The sequence below is a fragment of the Microcebus murinus genome, chromosome 9 (genome assembly GCF_040939455.1).
Source record: "Microcebus murinus isolate Inina chromosome 9, M.murinus_Inina_mat1.0, whole genome shotgun sequence".
NCBI classification, from domain to species: Eukaryota; Metazoa; Chordata; class Mammalia; order Primates; family Cheirogaleidae; genus Microcebus; species Microcebus murinus.
Window position 1 is genome coordinate 10,084,487 of NC_134112.1, and position 16,979 is coordinate 10,101,465.

Here is a 16,979-nt window from a genome sequence, read left to right on the forward strand (position 1 = left end):
GGCTTGTTGAGTGTCAAAGCCACTGGTTTTAAGTCACTGACATTTCATTTTTTCCTGATCCCCACAGTGTGTCATTTCTTCCTGCAGGTACTTTTCTGTACAATCTCAGTTTTGTGCTGCGGGGTACTTGGAGTTAGTCTCCTTTTCCTCATGCGATTTTTCTTGATCTTCTGGTGACATTATATGGTGACCATCTTGCCATACTTCAGGGAGGTAACTGGCTGCAAAAATCACCTCTCACATGTGTGGGGAATCTCCTTGTGTCTGACAGCCTGACCCTGATGGCCTGACTCGTACCTCTGGCAGCGGCAGGTTTTCTCTTTGCTGTAGGCTGCACCACTGCACTGAGGAAATGTTTTCACAAATATCCCAAAGGTCACATTCAACTCTGAGCCAAACTGGGTCAGTTTAAGTCACACATGAGGTTGTGGGATGACCTCAGCTGCACTTATAGAAAGTATGTAATTTTTCACAAATGCTGACAGTTATATAATGCACACTCTGGCTCCCTGAATTCTGGATTTAACAGAAATGAAAGCATTCCCTAGGGGTGTCAGAAGAGCAGCAAGAACAGGCAGAAGGCTGAGGCTGCTGCTGATCCCACTGAGGGCATGCAAGGGCTTGGGGCAAAGTGAGGGGGTGGCTCAGAAAGAGGAACTGGCAGCTGTCCACACTGGGACAAGGGCAAACATGTGACCACTTGGTGTGTGTGGACAGGAAAACAAAGGGACTGACAGCCCAGACAGCTACATGCAGATTTGCAACCAAATAGAGGCTAGCCAACCTCCCTTGTCCTGGCATCTCATAAAAGGACCAATTACTGTGACGATTTGCAGCAATTTTAAATATACTCTATTGTTGTTTCTCTAATTATTTCATTCCCTTTTGGGAAATTTCCTGTATTGTAGGTACTACTCAAGTGAATTTTTGACCATAATTTATGAATGCAGAAGTCATCCAAAATTTTCTGTAATCTTGTTCCACTATGTACCCCAAAAGCCTAGGCAAGCGTCCTAACCAATGGCGGCTGAAATCCCAGAGGCACTGGTCACCCTAGTGCTGGTTTCCCCCTTACCCTCCTCATAATCTCTCCTAGGACCAGCCTCTTCCAGATACCCAGTGTTGTTATTGGTCTTGGGGACCGACTGCACATCCCCCCAACAGAGCTGAGGCCTGTTTGCATCTACTTAAGAGTTTCTGTGGCACTGTCCCAGTCCCTGAACTTGATGTTGTGTAGTGACCTCTGTGTCTCCATGGGTCACATTTGTTCTTTACAGCGAGTACTGATCAATGCAAGGATCATTTCCTGCTCTCGATGCATCCCCAGCTTGGACTTTATCACCTCTGATGGTGGTTTCCCTTCTGCTAATCCTCTAAGCAAAATACTAGATTGACAGTACTTGAAATTACAGAACCCAGGAAACTAATAATTGGATCTACCTCTAACAAAGACCTAATCTCTCTCCAGGACCCACCTGAGAGGCTGGATCCTCCCTGCTCTGCATCCCCAATCCACCCTTCACCTCTGCTCCTGCCTTTCATCTTCAGAGAATGTTTTCCCTTCTCGCCTACCTAAATCCTGCCATCTCTCCAGGATGACAACCACCTACTCTGTTGATGAGGGGCGTGACTGCCTTGTATCCCATGTCCAGCTCTAGCCCACACCCACACATACATCTTCTGAAGCTCTTCATGGTTAACTCTGCAATTTCCTAACACACTGTTACATGTTCTATTAGCTTCCTTACATGTGATCTTTTTTCTAAAAAGAACAAGAGACCCTTGAAAGCAGGTTGGTGGTGTCTCCTCTGTATGTTTCCCAGAACACACATGAGACATTATAAATATTTGTTTTTTTCTGATTGATTTTTAGGTCACCATTAAGTAATAAGAACTATACAATTTGTTACAGACAGAATTCTATCTTGGGGCTAGATAAGGGCAAACGGTTATAACCCACTGAGGATTTTCATACGTGGGCAGACTGACGTGCTAGCACTCACCACTCACTGCCATGCAATTGGAAATGCCAAGGCAGGACCCCACCCGCACCTGGGGCCTGTGCCTTTGCCTCCATCTCTTAATGGCGCTGTGAACTCCTGCCCCTGCCAGCAGTGGGCCTGTCTCTCCTGACATCTCTCAGTGCCACAGCTGCTCCTTCAGGCTCACCCACACCTATTCCTTACAAAGACGCTGCTCTTTTTCAGTGGAAACACCTCTTTGTCCACCAACAGCATCCGCAAACCCAACTCTTCCACAGACGTATGAAGGCAAAAGCAAACTCCCCACCCCCTCTGGGGATTACCACTTTGGAAGAAGGCATATTTGTAAGTAGGGCTATTTTACTGCTACTCTTTTAAGTTTGTTTAGAATATTTTTTTAAACTCCAGACTTGCAACACCATGGCCTCTGGGCTGTATCAGTGACTGGAGCTCCGTGCTAGATGTGGGCCACAGGGACCTGCGTCACAGGCCTCTACCAGGGCCTTACCTTTTTCCCTTCGGTGTCTCCACAGTAAAACTGCTCGGCTTTAGTCTTGCCCATCACCACAGGGTCAGCGGCCTCGAGGTGGGAAGGGTTGGCCACCAGGGACAGGGTGATGTTCCTGTCCGTCACACGGTTGATTCTCCGGTGGTACATGCCCAGGTGGTACTTCACATCTCCGGAGCCCTGACAGGGGAAACAGGAGAGATGCGCACACCCTTCACGATGGCCTCTTGTATGGGGTTTCTGCATGCAGGACCCCGCTAGCGAAGGATGGGAATGCCTTTGCCCAGGATCATTCCCACCCAGGGCACAGGGAGACACTCAGCGCCTAGGCCAGAGGGGACATCCTTGTGCCCAGATGAAGGACTGTGGGGCTGCTGGGCTTGTGACTAGGAGATGGGCCACTGCCATCTCTCTTATTCCAACGCTGAAATCCTTCCAAGGAAGGCCATCTATAAATGGTACAGAAGAACCGAGCCCCTGGCAAGTAGAGCTGGGGGCCTTGTGTGGGCTGAGAATATGCCGCATGTGTCTCTACATAGGTGCCTCACCTCATCAGCTGCCTCCAGCTTTGAATCGAACTGACAGAAAATCTGCTCCAGCTCCTTCCTGATGACATTAGCGAGCACGTTCAGCCGCCCCCTGGGACACATGGGTGGGGAGGTAGGGTGAACAGAGCCCAGGTCACGACTCCCAGACGGCAGGCAAGGCTGCCATCAGCCCCTCCCCTCACCCGGGACATGGTATCTCCTCTCTAAGAATAGCTGTGACCCGGACCTGATGTGGGCACCAAAGGACACAGTGTGTTTGGCAGTAGAAAGTGCACAAGTGCTATGAGCCCACAGCCTCCTCAGCCTCCCCCACTTCCCTGTGTCTCCCCCTATTCCCAAGGTCTTGACCTCCTTTTCAATGTCAGGGAGCAGATGTTCCTCCAGGTTAGACCCCAACAAGGGCATCAGGATTTAACTATTAGAAAAAAAATGCAGTGTAAGGCCAGACGCCAGTGGCTGTGACAGTGACTCTGCAGAGTCCTCCAGAGGAAGGGGGTTCAAGAACCTCTGCAAAACAAGGCACCTTCACATATCCACGAACCCAGGTTCACAACTGGCACCAGAGGAGGGAGCGGCTGCTCACCCAGTGCCCCACCCGGGGCCTCTTATGAAGCCCACAGGCATGGCAGGACACCAGGTGGGGAGTGCTCCTGGCGGTACCTGTGAGGCATGCCCATGATCACGTAGTCCACTCCATTCTCACTCGACTTGTCGATGATGGTCTTTAGGGCAGGGATCAGCACCTCACAGCCTTCCAAACCAAAGCGCTTCTCCGAGGACCACTTCCGCTGCAGGAAATCCTCAAACCTGCACAGGGAACAAGCCACCTTGAAGAGTAATGTCACCATGGCCAGTCCAAAGTCATGCTTTGCTGAACACCAAGAGAGGGCACTGGAGGCTGACTCTACTTGCCTGGTGTCCCTTCCCATGTGCCTGGCTGCAGCCATGCCCCACCACACCTACCCCTCAGCTGACTGGCTGCACATATTCCCAGACAACATAGATGGGGCTACTGCTTCCCTGGCAGCATGTACCCTGTCACCCTGAGCCAGATTCATACCTGGTAGACCTCACAAGCCTGGCCAGCAGGGTCCGCTTCTCCTCATTTGTGAACTGCATGATCCCGGGGGTTTCAAACTTCTGTCGGATCCACTGGCACTGCTCCAGGTCGTTGATGAACATGAACTCCACCCCAATGTGCTGGCAGTAGGCCATCTATTCCACACAGACATACACAGGCAAGGGGGATTCTAACCAAGTCTAGCTGAATGAAAAGTGCTGATTGCCCATTAGCAAGAAGGCAGGGCAGGGCCAGGGCAGGAGCAGGGGGTTCCTTCTCAAATCCACCTGAGCCAGGTATGACCAAGGGATCAGAAATAGGTGGCAGACCGAAGCTCTCTTCACAGGCCATGAAGCCCTTCCTTTAGGAACCTGAATCACGCACTCACACAGAACGCCCAGCCCTCCACAGACTGGGCCAAGAACAACCCAGTTCCACCCCATTACCTTTATGGCAAGAAGCACAGGCCATGTCAGCTATGGGACTGAGTCCCTCTCTAGGGAAGGCAAGCTGTCCTTCCATCAGACCTGTGCCCAGCATCCCTAACAGGAAAGGCCATGTGCTGCTCAAAGGCCATTTAAGATTTGCAGAATTTTTAACTACTTTTTTTTTTTTTTTTTGAGACAGGGTCTTGTTCTGTTGCCTAGGCTAGAATGCAGTGGTGTCATCATAGCTCACAGCAACCTCGAACTCTCAGGCTCTAGCAATCCTCCTGCCTCAGCTTGCCGAGTAGCTGAGACTACAGACATGTGCTACCACATCCAGATAATTTTTCTGTTTTTTTGTAGAGAGTCTCACATGTTGCCCTGGCTGGTCTTGAACTCCTGGCCTCAAGTGATCCTCCCACCTTGGTCTCCCAAAGTGCTAGGATTACAGGCACGAACCACTGTGCCTAGCCAACTTCTACTTTTTGTTTTTTTTTTTTAGACAGAGTCTTGCTCTGTTGCTCGGTGAGTGCTGTGGCGTCAGCCTAGCTCACAGCAATCTTAAACTCCTGGGGCTCAAGCAATCCTTCTGCCTCAGACTCCTGAGTAGCTGGGACTACAGGCATGCACCACCATGCCCGGCTAATTTTTTCTATATATATTTTAGTTGGCTAATTAATTTCTTTCTATTTATAGTAGAGACAGGGTCTCGCTCTTGCTCAGGCTGATTTCGAACTCCTGAACCTCAGCCTCCCAGAGTGTTAGGATTACAGGTGTGAGCTACCGCACCCAGCCTCAACTTCTACTTTTTAATAACTGACTGTTCTTAGCAACAAAGAAGGATTGCCCACATGACAAAAGTCAGGGTCCTGAGCAGACCAGTCTATCTGGTACTGCTGTCCACACCCCAAGGCTCAGGAGAGGAGACAACTGCTCTGCAGGGCTCAGGGGAAGAAACAGGAAGAGAAGAGCAAGGTGCCACGAATAAGCAGAGGCTCTGGGCTCTCAGAAATCCATCTCGGGGCTGCCCTCAGCCCAGCTCTCCTGCAGAGGCTCCACCCGCACAGCCATCCTCCAGGACCAGAACAAATGTCTGAAAGCAAACGCCAAGTCAGCACAGAGTAAAAAGGAGAGGGGCCCTGATGTGGCCAACAGAGACACTTTAAAGACCCCAGAGAAGCCTTTAACAGTCTTCACAACAGCCACCACTGCCAGAATACTCAGGAGCATTCGGTCCTGCTCAGCAGCTCCTGTCTGTGATCTCATTTGGTTTTCACAACAGACAAGGACACCAGCTGGCACGGGCAGTTAAAGGACCTGCCAGATCTGAGAGAGATCAGGTCCCTGTTCTCTGCAGAGGGGGGCCATCCTACACACGGGCTACGTGATCATGAAATGGAGCAAACTTTGCCTGAACTCAAAATCATGGCCAACCACAACACTCTAGGCATCATCCTAGTCAATAGAAGAAAAATTTTGCTTAGAAATAAAAAGAGAAAATGCTGTTGGGAAAGACCGGTATTTTTATTAACCCCTGCTGTGATCTGCATGTTTGTCCCCTCTAAATCTCATGCTGAAATTGGATCCCCAGTGCTGGAGGTGGGGCCTAATGGGAGGTGTTTTGCTTGTTGGAGGGGATCCCTCATGAACAGACAAATGCTCTCCCTCAGAGGTGAGTCCTCACTCCATTATTTCTAAGAGCTGGTTGTTAAAAACAGCCTCGGCACCTCCATGCCCCTTGCTTCCTTTCTCGCTGTGTGGTCTCTGCACATACAGGCTCCCCTTTGCCTAAGTGGAAGCAGCCTAAGTTTCTCACCAGATGCAGGTGCCCAATCATGTGTTTTCTAACCATCAGAATCATAAGACAAATGAACTTTTTTTTCCTCTATAAATTACCCAGCCTTACGTTATTTCTTTATAGCAGGTGTCCTCAAACTACGGCCCGCGGGCCACATGCGAGTGTTTTTACCTGTTTGTTTTTTTACTTCAAAATAAGATATGTGCAGTGTGCATAGGAATTTGTTCATAGTTTTTTTTAAAACTATAGTCTGGGCCTCCAACAGTCTGAGGTACAGTGAACTGGCCCCCTGTTTAAAAAGTTTGAGGACCCCTGCTTTATAGCAACACAAAATGGACTAGGATAACCACAAATCATATTTCCCAATGACACTGAAGATGATAAAACTGGGAACTTCTAAATGAGATGCACAAGAAGTCTACAAACAATGTGCATTAGCCCCCTGTCCCTAACTTTAGAGTCAACATCAGTCTACTGTCCCATCTCACCTTTACAGACATTTAGGGAGCCTGATCTACTGACCAGCAGAAGAAAGCACATTTTTGCAGAAAATGTTCAAGAAGTCATGTTCAAGAAGTCTGTTCAAGAAGACATGGCCCAGTGCCAGAGAGACTGTTCACATGAACCTGCAAAGAGGACCCACCCTTCCTTGGGTCCATGTCAGAGCTGCAACCCAGTGACTGGCTGTTCTAGTCCAAAGTGACTCACTAGGGAGGGGAGGACTCTTCCTTTCATGACAACTGCTATCCATGATTGCAGAGGTGGCAGAACTGTGTTGCAAGGCTCTGCCCATGCCTCTCCCTTTTATACCTGACAGGGGTAGAATTTCTATTATTGAACAATTAAAAGCCCAGTGGAAACTGTTCGGTTAAAAACTCTAGAAATCAGTATCTTTCCAACAGTATCTGCATTATGTTAGCTATTAACTTGGAGATGTAGTTACTGGGTACTGGATCATGTCTTGTTTTTCCTGTTCTTGGCTCTATTTCAAGGATAAAAGGGCAGAAAGTTTTAGGGACTGATTCTTAGTTTCTCTCTGTAAAGAGACAAATTTCAGGAAGTTACACTTCCTCTAACTTTTAAAAGAGCATGATATTAATCAGACTTGGCTTCTCTATTAAAAAAATAAATAAATAAAAGAGCTCCAAGTTGACCACTATGTCACATGACTAATAGCTTAAGTTCTGTCTGATTATACCAATGTAACACACACATAAAGCATAAAAGCACCACGATCAGGCAAGGTGCTGAGGAGTTTATGCAAATGTCTGTAAACTGTTTTAAGAATGGGGTCTTCTATGCTGGGGCCACTCTGGGGACAGGAGTGGTTATGACCCAGGCCTTCAGGGGTCCAGGTCCAACTGTCCTAGATGGTAAAAGCCAATTCCAGGGCTTTAGCATCAGCTGGGCTGAAAGAAAGGCAGCCCTTCAACATGCTGCAGTCTCTAAACCCCTTCACATGACAGAATTAGGACTACTTGAGATTCAAGATTCAGGGAGGAAGTTAGCCACAAGGGACATCAGCACCCCTGCCCTGATTCTGCTCTTTGGGAAGGAAAGTGCTGAAGGGGCACCTGAAAGGAGACACTGTGGCCTGCTACAGAAACAGTGACCCAGGGGAGCTTTCCAATGAGAGCTGTTGGTCTCCCCACTGGGGACCCCCAAGGTGAAGAGTGCAGTGTGAGTCAGCTCTCAGTGGAGGCTGGTCTCACCACATGGCTGTCCTAACATGAGCAGATAAACAGGAAATACAGAGGGAATGCAGTGAGACACACAAGCAGCTAAGTAACGTGGGGGCAGGGCCACTTGGGGAAGGACTGTCCATATGGGATGCTGTCTGTGAGGGTCTAGGCAACACGAGAACTTCCAGATCAGCAGCATCCAATAGAAACATAGTGTGAGCCACATACGTAATTTAAGTTTTCCTTACAGAAACAGATGAGATTAATTTTCCTACTTGGGCTGGGCATGGTGGCTCATGTCTGTAATCTTAGCACTCTGGGAGGCCAAAGTGGGAGGATTGCCTGAGCTCAGGAGTCTGACACTAGCTTGAGCAAGAGCAAGACCCGGTCTCTATCAAAAACACAAGGGGAAAAAAAAGCCCAGCTGGGAGATGCAGCCTGCACCTGTAGTCCCAGCTATCTGGGAGGCTGAGGCAAAAGGATTGCTTAGAGCCCAAGAGTCCAAGGCTGCATCGACAATGGCACCATTGCACTTTACCCAGGGCAGTGAGACTCTGTCTCAACAAAAACAAGGAAAAAACAATTTTGCTATTTGACTCAATATAGCAAACATATTATCTTTTCAACATTTAAAAAGTTATGCAGATATTTTGTATAGTTCAAGTACTCAATGGTTACATGTGACTAGTAGCTCCCATGTTGAGCAGGGCAGGATTAGAGATTATGGTCGGCGTGGTGACGCTGGTGCAGACAAAGGCGATAGGAAGGATCCAAAGGTTAATTCACCTCAACAAACCCTGACCACTCCCTCTGATGCTGGCATGTAGGTCTGATTTATAGTCCTTTCTCTCCCACAAGCCTGAAAGTGAGAAATGCAGGCAGTGAAGTAGCTCCAGACTGAGATGCTGACAACGTTGCAGGATGCTCATCACAAGCTACAGGAAATGGCACCACTGACACTCAGATGTCTTCATGCCACTCTGCATCCAAGTGTGAAACCACTGACAAAAGTCTTTTAAATCAAACCTTGCTTACTGCAGCAGAGGCTAATCACTGAGGTGGTAGGCAGACTCTGACTTACACGACCTGGGCTGTGGTCTGGGCACTGAGGTTTCTTTTTTTTTTTTTTGAGACAGAGTCTCACTTTGTTGCCCAGGCTAGAGTGAGTGCCGTGGCGTCAGCCTGGCTCACAGCAACCTCAAACTCCTGGGCTCGAGTGATCCTCTTGCCTCAGCCTCCCAGGTAGCTGGGACTACAGGCATGCGCCACCATGCCCGGCTAATTTTTTATATATATATCAGTTGGCCAATTAATTTCTTTCTATTTATAGTAGAGACGGGGTCTCGCTCTTGCTCAGGCTGGTTTTGAACTCCTGACCTTGAGCAATCCGCCCGCCTCGGCCTCCCAAGAGCTAGGATTACAGGCGTGAGCCACAGCGCCCGGCCGGGCACTGAGGTTTCTGAAAGCTTCCAAAGTGGTTCTAATGTCCAGCCATGAGAGGGACTGCCTCAGAGAGCCCAGTGGCCACTGTGGTTCAACCTGAGCTTGTTAAGAACAACATCAGATGCTACCTAAGGTTCAGAGTCTACATGACAGGCAAGACTCCAGGCAATCTGTACATTCAATTCAGAGGGGCTCCATTCCAAGGTATTTTCTCAGTCTGTTTTAACCTTGATTCTTTAGCTCTGAATACCATGAGCAGCATTAAGTAATAGTAACAGCTAACACTTGGCATGGACCTCTCCTTACATCCATTCTCCCCTCTGGAATGGGCATCGAAATTACCCTTGTACTGAGGGAGGCTATAATTTGACCAGGATGGAAGGAAGAGACACAGGCCACCTAATCCCAAAGCCATGACTCTTAGCTGCTGCCTATGTGTGTCTGTCAAAGAGTTCCCCGGTATGCTTAGTACTAACAAAGGCCAGAAAGGAGGAAAAAAAGGAAGTAAAACATAAATCTGAGCAAAATAGAGGGAGAGAGGGGCAGAGAGTGGCCACCACCCAGTAGCCCCAGCACTTGGCTGTGCAGGGAATGATCCCTGGTTTGGGGACTGTCCCTCAGGGTCGAGCTAACTCTCTGGAGAATGTCACATATCTGAAATAAATCCCCACTAGGATTTTAAAACAATTTTCCCTCCTTCTATGGTTGATTATAAAAACATAGGTTTCTATCTACAAAACAGCCAAAGAAAAAGTTCTCTATTACATTTTTTTTAAAAAGACAGGGCCAAGGAAAAAAAGAAACTAGTCTCGAGGCCATCCTGCCAATGCAGGTTCTTAGCGACTCTAGTAGAGTTTTCTGGAAACCGCACTGTTCTTACCTCCAGCCGACGAATGATTTCCCGCAGAGGAAGCGCCGACTCCTGTCCTCCGATGAAAGTAGTGGTGGGCAAGTGGAAGACCTTGTCAAGGTCAGACTCGTCCAGGCCATAGAATCCTGCAGGGTGACGTGGGCAGGACAAGCAAGATGAGGAGGCACAGGGAACAGTTATGCAGGGACCGTAGTTTATGGAAAGGGGAAGAGACTCCCCAAGGGAGCAACATGGGAAGAAAAAAAAAAAAAAAAAAACCACATAAAAAGCCCGATATATATGAAAATAAGTAATATTTTACAGCCAGAAACACAAATTTTAGCAATAAATGAGGCTGAGAATATTACTGGGTAACAGGATATATATTAGCTCAGTGCATCAATTATTCATAATTTAGAGAATAATTTATTTCAAGGCCCCAAAGATAAAAACAATTTTGAGAGTGGGAAGAAAAGGCCATGAAAAGGCATGGGGTAAGTCAATCAAAAGTCAAACAAAAATAGTTAAGGAGGGAATTAAAGTAGAAAATGAGGAATTGATACAGAATAGCAGATCATATACATGTGTGGTAAATAAGAAGCTAGGGGACTAAGAATTGAGGGAGAAACAGTCACCAGCAGCGGAGTGGTCTGGTAGAGAGCTGCCAGCCAGGGGTCCAACGCTGGGCAGCAGAGCGGTGCACAAACAGCCCCAGCCTCTGAGTAAGGATGGTCCTCTTCTCCTGAAATTCCCCAACTGTACATTCTAAGCCCATTCTGTGGGCAATACTTGGCAATCACAGGTATAACCCTCTCTTCTCCTTGGTCCAGCCGTTCAGCAAGAACTGACTGAGTAATCACTAATGTTGTCTGGAGCACTAACTATGGTGCAGACGCCTCCTCACTGAAAGCATTTTTCAAACTGATGAAGGACAACTACGGAAGGGCTCTTTTTTTGGCATTCTGTTTGTTTTAGCTTGCAATAACTGTCAAAGGGGAAGACTGTCAAATGACACCATACATTCTTTTTCAGGTTTGTCACTTACCCTGACATAATATATTGGCTAGAGCAGAGCAAAGAGCACAGTTTAAGAGTCACTAGGGCTTGAATACCATACGCCAGCATTTTCTCAGGCTCCAGGAACAAAAAGTGAACCTGTAAACAAGTATTCTGCAAAATCTCCAACATCTAACTGCACAAGATGAAATATTCTCATTGTTTCCTAACCAAATTAAGTGTAAGAGCCACCGTGAGACATAAGGATCCGGTATAGGATTAATGCAGTAGTTTGCCAATGCAACTGGATATTCGAATTCCCTAGGAGATTTATAAAAATCTATTTTCCAAGTTCCAACCCTGGTACTGACTCAGTCTGGGGGCCCAGGAATCTCCCCAAGTAATTCTGATTCAAGCTGTGTTTGGGAACTACAGCCTTTATTTATCTCATACTTTAGGACAGTTTTAAGTCTTAAAAGCATACTATGTTTTCCAAGCCTTATTTGTTTTATTAAAACAAAAGGAAATCTGGCTTTTTTTTAACCTGGAGGGTGGTGATGGTAGTAGCAGCTTAGTTATACCTACTCACTCATTTCCTTCTGTCAGTTTGTCAACAAGGAGGACATGGCAATCACTTGGGCCTAGGTAAAGCACGTGACTCATGCCATTTATAGCCCAGCTTTCAGGCAAATGCCCTGTGGTGTTAATGGAGGAAAAACAAAATCATTTTTGAGAAATGAAATGAGTTAATGAAAAAACTCAGGCCAGGGGCAGATCAGGGGACAAGAGGATCCAAATAGTGCACACTTTGCTAGAAAATATTTTGATTGTGCTGGAAAATATTTTAATTGTGAGCTGGAAAATATTTTGATTGTGAGATTAACCGGTCAGGTATTAATATATTTCTCCAACCATGTACTGGTTGAGATCTTTCAGCATGAAGACCCTGTTGAAGTACAGGCCTGCAGACATCCCTAGGCCTTATCATGTGACAATCCTTCATGTATATCATCCTGAGTTCATAGTTCTCAGGTTATACTGTTGAGCCTCAGAATGGCTGGCCCACTTTTAGTTCTTTAGCCAGTTGAGAAATCTTCAGATGTGCGTTTTGGGAAGGTGGAGTAGACACTTTCTTCCCTATTCCTCCCACTAAGTACAACTAAAAACCTTAGACATTATAAGTAAAACAAATGTAAGACAATGCTGAAAGAGAAGAATGCAGACTAGTCAGGGACTAGTCTCAAGGTAAAACACAGCTGGGAGTTCCCTGGGTTTCCTTGTTGCTGCCAATACCCAAGATGCATTCAATAACAAAAGCCCAACAAAAGCTGCTCTCTGTCCAAAGGACCAGGAAAGGGACAGCCTATAAAGATAAAACTTTTAGACAGTAACTGCTTTACTCCGGCCAAACACCATAAAAGTCACTGCAGCCCCACACCCATCCTCACCAGGCTATAATGAGTCCCATGCCCCAACCCCGATCCCCAAGGTTTCAGAGAAGGCCCAAGAGGGAGCCCCAAATTCCCTCCTCTATGAGGGGTAATGCACCAGCCCATCCCCCCACCCTAATATCAGTGGAGACTTGAGGGGGACCAGGACTTCATCCCCACCTGCAGTAACAAGATAGTGCCCCTCTCCTTCCCCCTAGAGCAGTGTCCAGAGGTCTGCTGTAACAGAAGATTTAAATGAGATTCTATCATAATGCCCAAAAAGTCCTGATTTCAATAAAATATCATTCATAACAAGAATCAGGAATATCTCAGATTGAATGAGAATAGTTAATCAATAGATATAACCATAGTAATAGAGATGGTAGAAATTACCTTTTCATGGAGCCATCATAAAACAATTTCAAGGAGCAATTATGAACATGATAGACACAAATAAAAATAAAGTGAGTCATGAAATACAAAGCCTCAGCAAAAAACTGAAGATGTAAAGAAAGGCCAAACAGAAATTAAAAAAAAAAACACCTCAGTGAATAGGCTTAATGGCAGAATGGAGGGGTAGATAATCAGTGAATCTGAAGCCAGAACAATAGAAATTAATCAATCGGAAAGAAAATAAAAAATGAACAGGGCCTCAAGGATATGCAGATACTATAACAAGATCTTACATACACGTGGATGACATCCCAGAAGCAGTGGAGAAAGAGGGCAGCTGAAAGGTACTTGGAAGATGATGGCTAAAAAGTCCCCAAATATGGAAAATGCCTAAGCCCACATATTCTAGAAGCTGAGTGAATCTACAGGATATGTTCAAAGAAATTCATGCCAAAACACATCATGATTAAATTTCTGAAAATTAAAAACAAAAATCTTGAACGTAGCCATGATAAGGTGACAACCTTTCCTATAGGAAAAAACAATTTGAATGACAGAGGATTTCTCATTAGAAAGCTAGAAGGAAGCAGCACACCACTTTTCAAGAGCTGAAAGAAAGGGATTCTGTCTACCCAGAATCCTACAGCCACCAAAAATATCCTGCAGGAATGAAGAGGAAATCAAAAGATTCTCAGAGGAAAGAAAATTAAGTTTGTCACCAGCAGACCTGCCCTAAAACAAGGGCCAAAAGAAGTTCTCTAAAAGAAAGGAAACAATAAAAGAAGGAATCTCAGAATACTAAAAAAGAAGAACACGAAAAGGAAAATTGCGAATAAATACAACAGACTCTCCTTTTACTCTAGGGTTTTCTAAATTATGTTTGATGGTTGAAGCAAATTTATAACACCATCTGATGTGGTTCTACATGTATGCAGAGAAACTATTTAATTATATTAAAAATGGAGGAGGGTAAAGAGAGGTAAGGTTCCACACTTAACTTGAACTGTGAGAGTGATGACACCAGTATAGTGGTAAGTTCTATATGATGTAATAATACCTAGAGCAAGCTATACAAGAGAATATACTAAAAAAACACTATATATAGGCTGGGTGGTGGCTCACGCCTGTAATCCTAGCACTCTGGGAGGCCGAGGTGGGAAGATTGCTTGAGGTAAAGAGTTTGAAACCAGCCTGAGCAAGAGTGAGACCCCGTCTCTACTATAAATAGAAAGAAATTAATTGGCCAACTAATATATATAGAAATAAAATTAGCCGGGCATGGTGGCGCATGCCTGTACTCCCAGCTACTCGGGAGGCTAAGGCAGTAGGATTGCTTGAGCCCAGGAGTTTGAGGTTGCTGTGAGCTAGGCTGAAACCACGGCACTCACTCTAGCCTAGGCAACAAAGTGAGACTCTGTCTCAAAAACAAAACAAAACAAAAACACTATACGTAAATAAAGATAAAATTTTAATATAAAGGTGTAAAAATTCACAGGGGGATAGGAAAATGAAAGCAAAGACATGAAAAACAGAACAGAAAATAAAGAATGAAATGGCAGACTTAAGCCCTAACACACCAATAATTACATTAAATATCAATGATTCAAATATACCAAATAGAAGATAGAGATTAAAAGAGTAGATCTAAAAAAACCCCAACTATATGCTTATCCACAAGACATTCACTTCAAATACGATATAAGCATGTTGGAAGTAAAAAAAAAAAAAAGGAAAATACATCATGTTAACAAATATCAGTCAAATGAAAGTAGCAATGGCTATATTAATATAGGATAAAGTAGACTTCAGAGGGACATTACATGATGATAAAAGGATCAATCTAGTGAGAAGACAGCAATCCTAAATGTGTACATACCAAATAACAGAGCTGCAAAATATGTGAACCAAAACATGACAGGAATAAAAGGAGAAATAGACAAATTGTACATTTATAGTTGAAGACTTCAATATCTCTCTCTCAACAACTGGTTGAAACACTAGACAGAAAATTGGCAAGGATATAGAAGGCCTCAACAACCATCAACCAACAGGATCTAATCAACATTTATAGAACACTCCACTAAACAACAGCTTTCCAACAACAGCATTCTTTTGGCCCAGGCGCGGTGGCTCACGCCTGTAATCCTAGCACTCTGGGAGGCTGAGGCTGGAGGATTGCTCAAGGTCAGGAGTTCAAAACCAGCCTGAGCAAGAGCAAGACCCCATCTCTACTATAAATAGAAAGAAATTAATTGGCCAACTAATATATATAGAAAAAATTAGCCAGGCTTGGTGGCGCATGCCTGTAGTCCCAGCTACTTGGAAGGCTGAGGCAGCAGGATTGCTTGAGCCCAGGAGTTTAAGGTTGCTGGGCAACAAAGTGAGACTCTGTCTCAAAAAAAAATAAAATAAAATAAAAAAATAGCATTCTTTTTAAGTACCCATGGAACATATGTCAAGATAGACGATATATTGGGCCATTAAAAATTATATATATCATGAGTGAGATGTGCACCATCTGGGGGATGGTCATGATGGAGACTCAGACTTTTGGGGGGAGGGGGGAAGTGGGCATTTATTGAAACCTTAAAATCTGTACCCCCATAATATGCCAAAATAAAAAAAAAAAATTAAAAAAAAAAAATTATATATATCAGGCCAGGCGCGGTGGCTCACGCCTGTAATCCTAGCACTCTGGGAGGCCAAGGCGGGTGGATTGTTCAAGGTCAGGAGTTCAAAACCAGCCTGAGTGAGACCCCATCTCTACTAAAAATAGAAAGAAATTAATTGACCAACTAAAAATATATATACAAAAAATTAGCCGGGCATGGTGGCGCATGCCTGTAGTCTCAGCTACTCGGGAGGCTGAGGCAGTAGGATCACTTGAGCCCAGGAGTCTGAGGTTGCTGTGAGCGAGGCTGATGCCACAGCACTCACTCTAGCCTGGGCAACAAAGTGAGACTCTGTCTCAAAAAAAAAAAAAAAAAAAAAAAAATATATATATATATATATATATATATATATATATAAAACAAGGCTGGGTGTGGTGGCTCACACATGTAATCCTAGCACTATGGGAGGCCGAGGCAGGAGGATGGCTCAAGGTGAGGAGTTCAAGACCAGCCTGAGCAAGAGTGAGACCCTGTCCCTACTAAAAAAAAGAAAGAAATTAGCTGGACAACTAAAATATATATAAAACATCAGCCAGGCATGGTGGTGCATGCCTGTAGTCCCAGCTACTCAGGAGGCAGAAGGATTGCTCGAGCCCAGAAGTTTGAGGTAGCTGTGAGCTAGGCTGATGCCATGGCACTCTAGCCTGGGCAACAGAGTGAGAATCTGTCTCAAAAAAACAAACAAACAAACAAGAAAAAAAACAACAAACTCAGCAGAACTGAAATCATACTGGGTACATTCTCCAATTACAATGAAATCAAACTAGAAACCAATAGTAGAAAGATAACAAAAAATTTATCCAAACAATAGGAAACTTAATAAGTATCAAGGCATATAAAAAATACATCAAACTGAATGAAAATATAACATATCAAACTTTATAGGACAGGTAAAGCAGTACTGAGAGGAATATTTATATCAGCAAATGCATACATCAGAAAAAATGGAAAGTCTCCGGCCGGGCGCAGTGGCTCATGCCTGTAATCCTAGCACTCTGGGAGGCTGAGGCGGGCAGATAGCTCGAGGTCAGGACTTCGAAACCAGCCTGAGCGAGATTCCATCTCTACTATAAAAAGAAAGAAATTAATTGGCCAACAAATATATATAGAAAAAATTAGCTGGGCATGGTGTACATGCCTGTAGTCCCAACTGCTTGGGAGGCTGAGGCAGTAGGATTGCTTGAGCCCAGGA

At 45.2% G+C, this 16,979-nt stretch overlaps 1 protein-coding gene across 7 annotated transcripts in view; it reads right to left on the reverse strand.

The window, feature by feature from the left end:
- Positions 1–16,979, reverse strand: part of OGDH (oxoglutarate dehydrogenase) — a 90,947-nt gene that overhangs the window by 23,485 nt on the left and 50,483 nt on the right. For all 7 annotated transcript variants that reach the window (XM_012763381.2, XM_012763384.2, XM_012763379.2 and 4 more), the window contains 5 exons: positions 10,327–10,442; positions 4,099–4,253; positions 3,699–3,845; positions 3,039–3,129; positions 2,491–2,670 (listed from right to left, as the gene is read on the reverse strand). In XM_012763381.2, the coding sequence (XP_012618835.1) occupies positions 2,491–2,670; positions 3,039–3,129; positions 3,699–3,845; positions 4,099–4,253; positions 10,327–10,442 (689 nt within the window). The remainder of the gene's footprint in view (positions 1–2,490; positions 2,671–3,038; positions 3,130–3,698; positions 3,846–4,098; positions 4,254–10,326; positions 10,443–16,979) is intronic.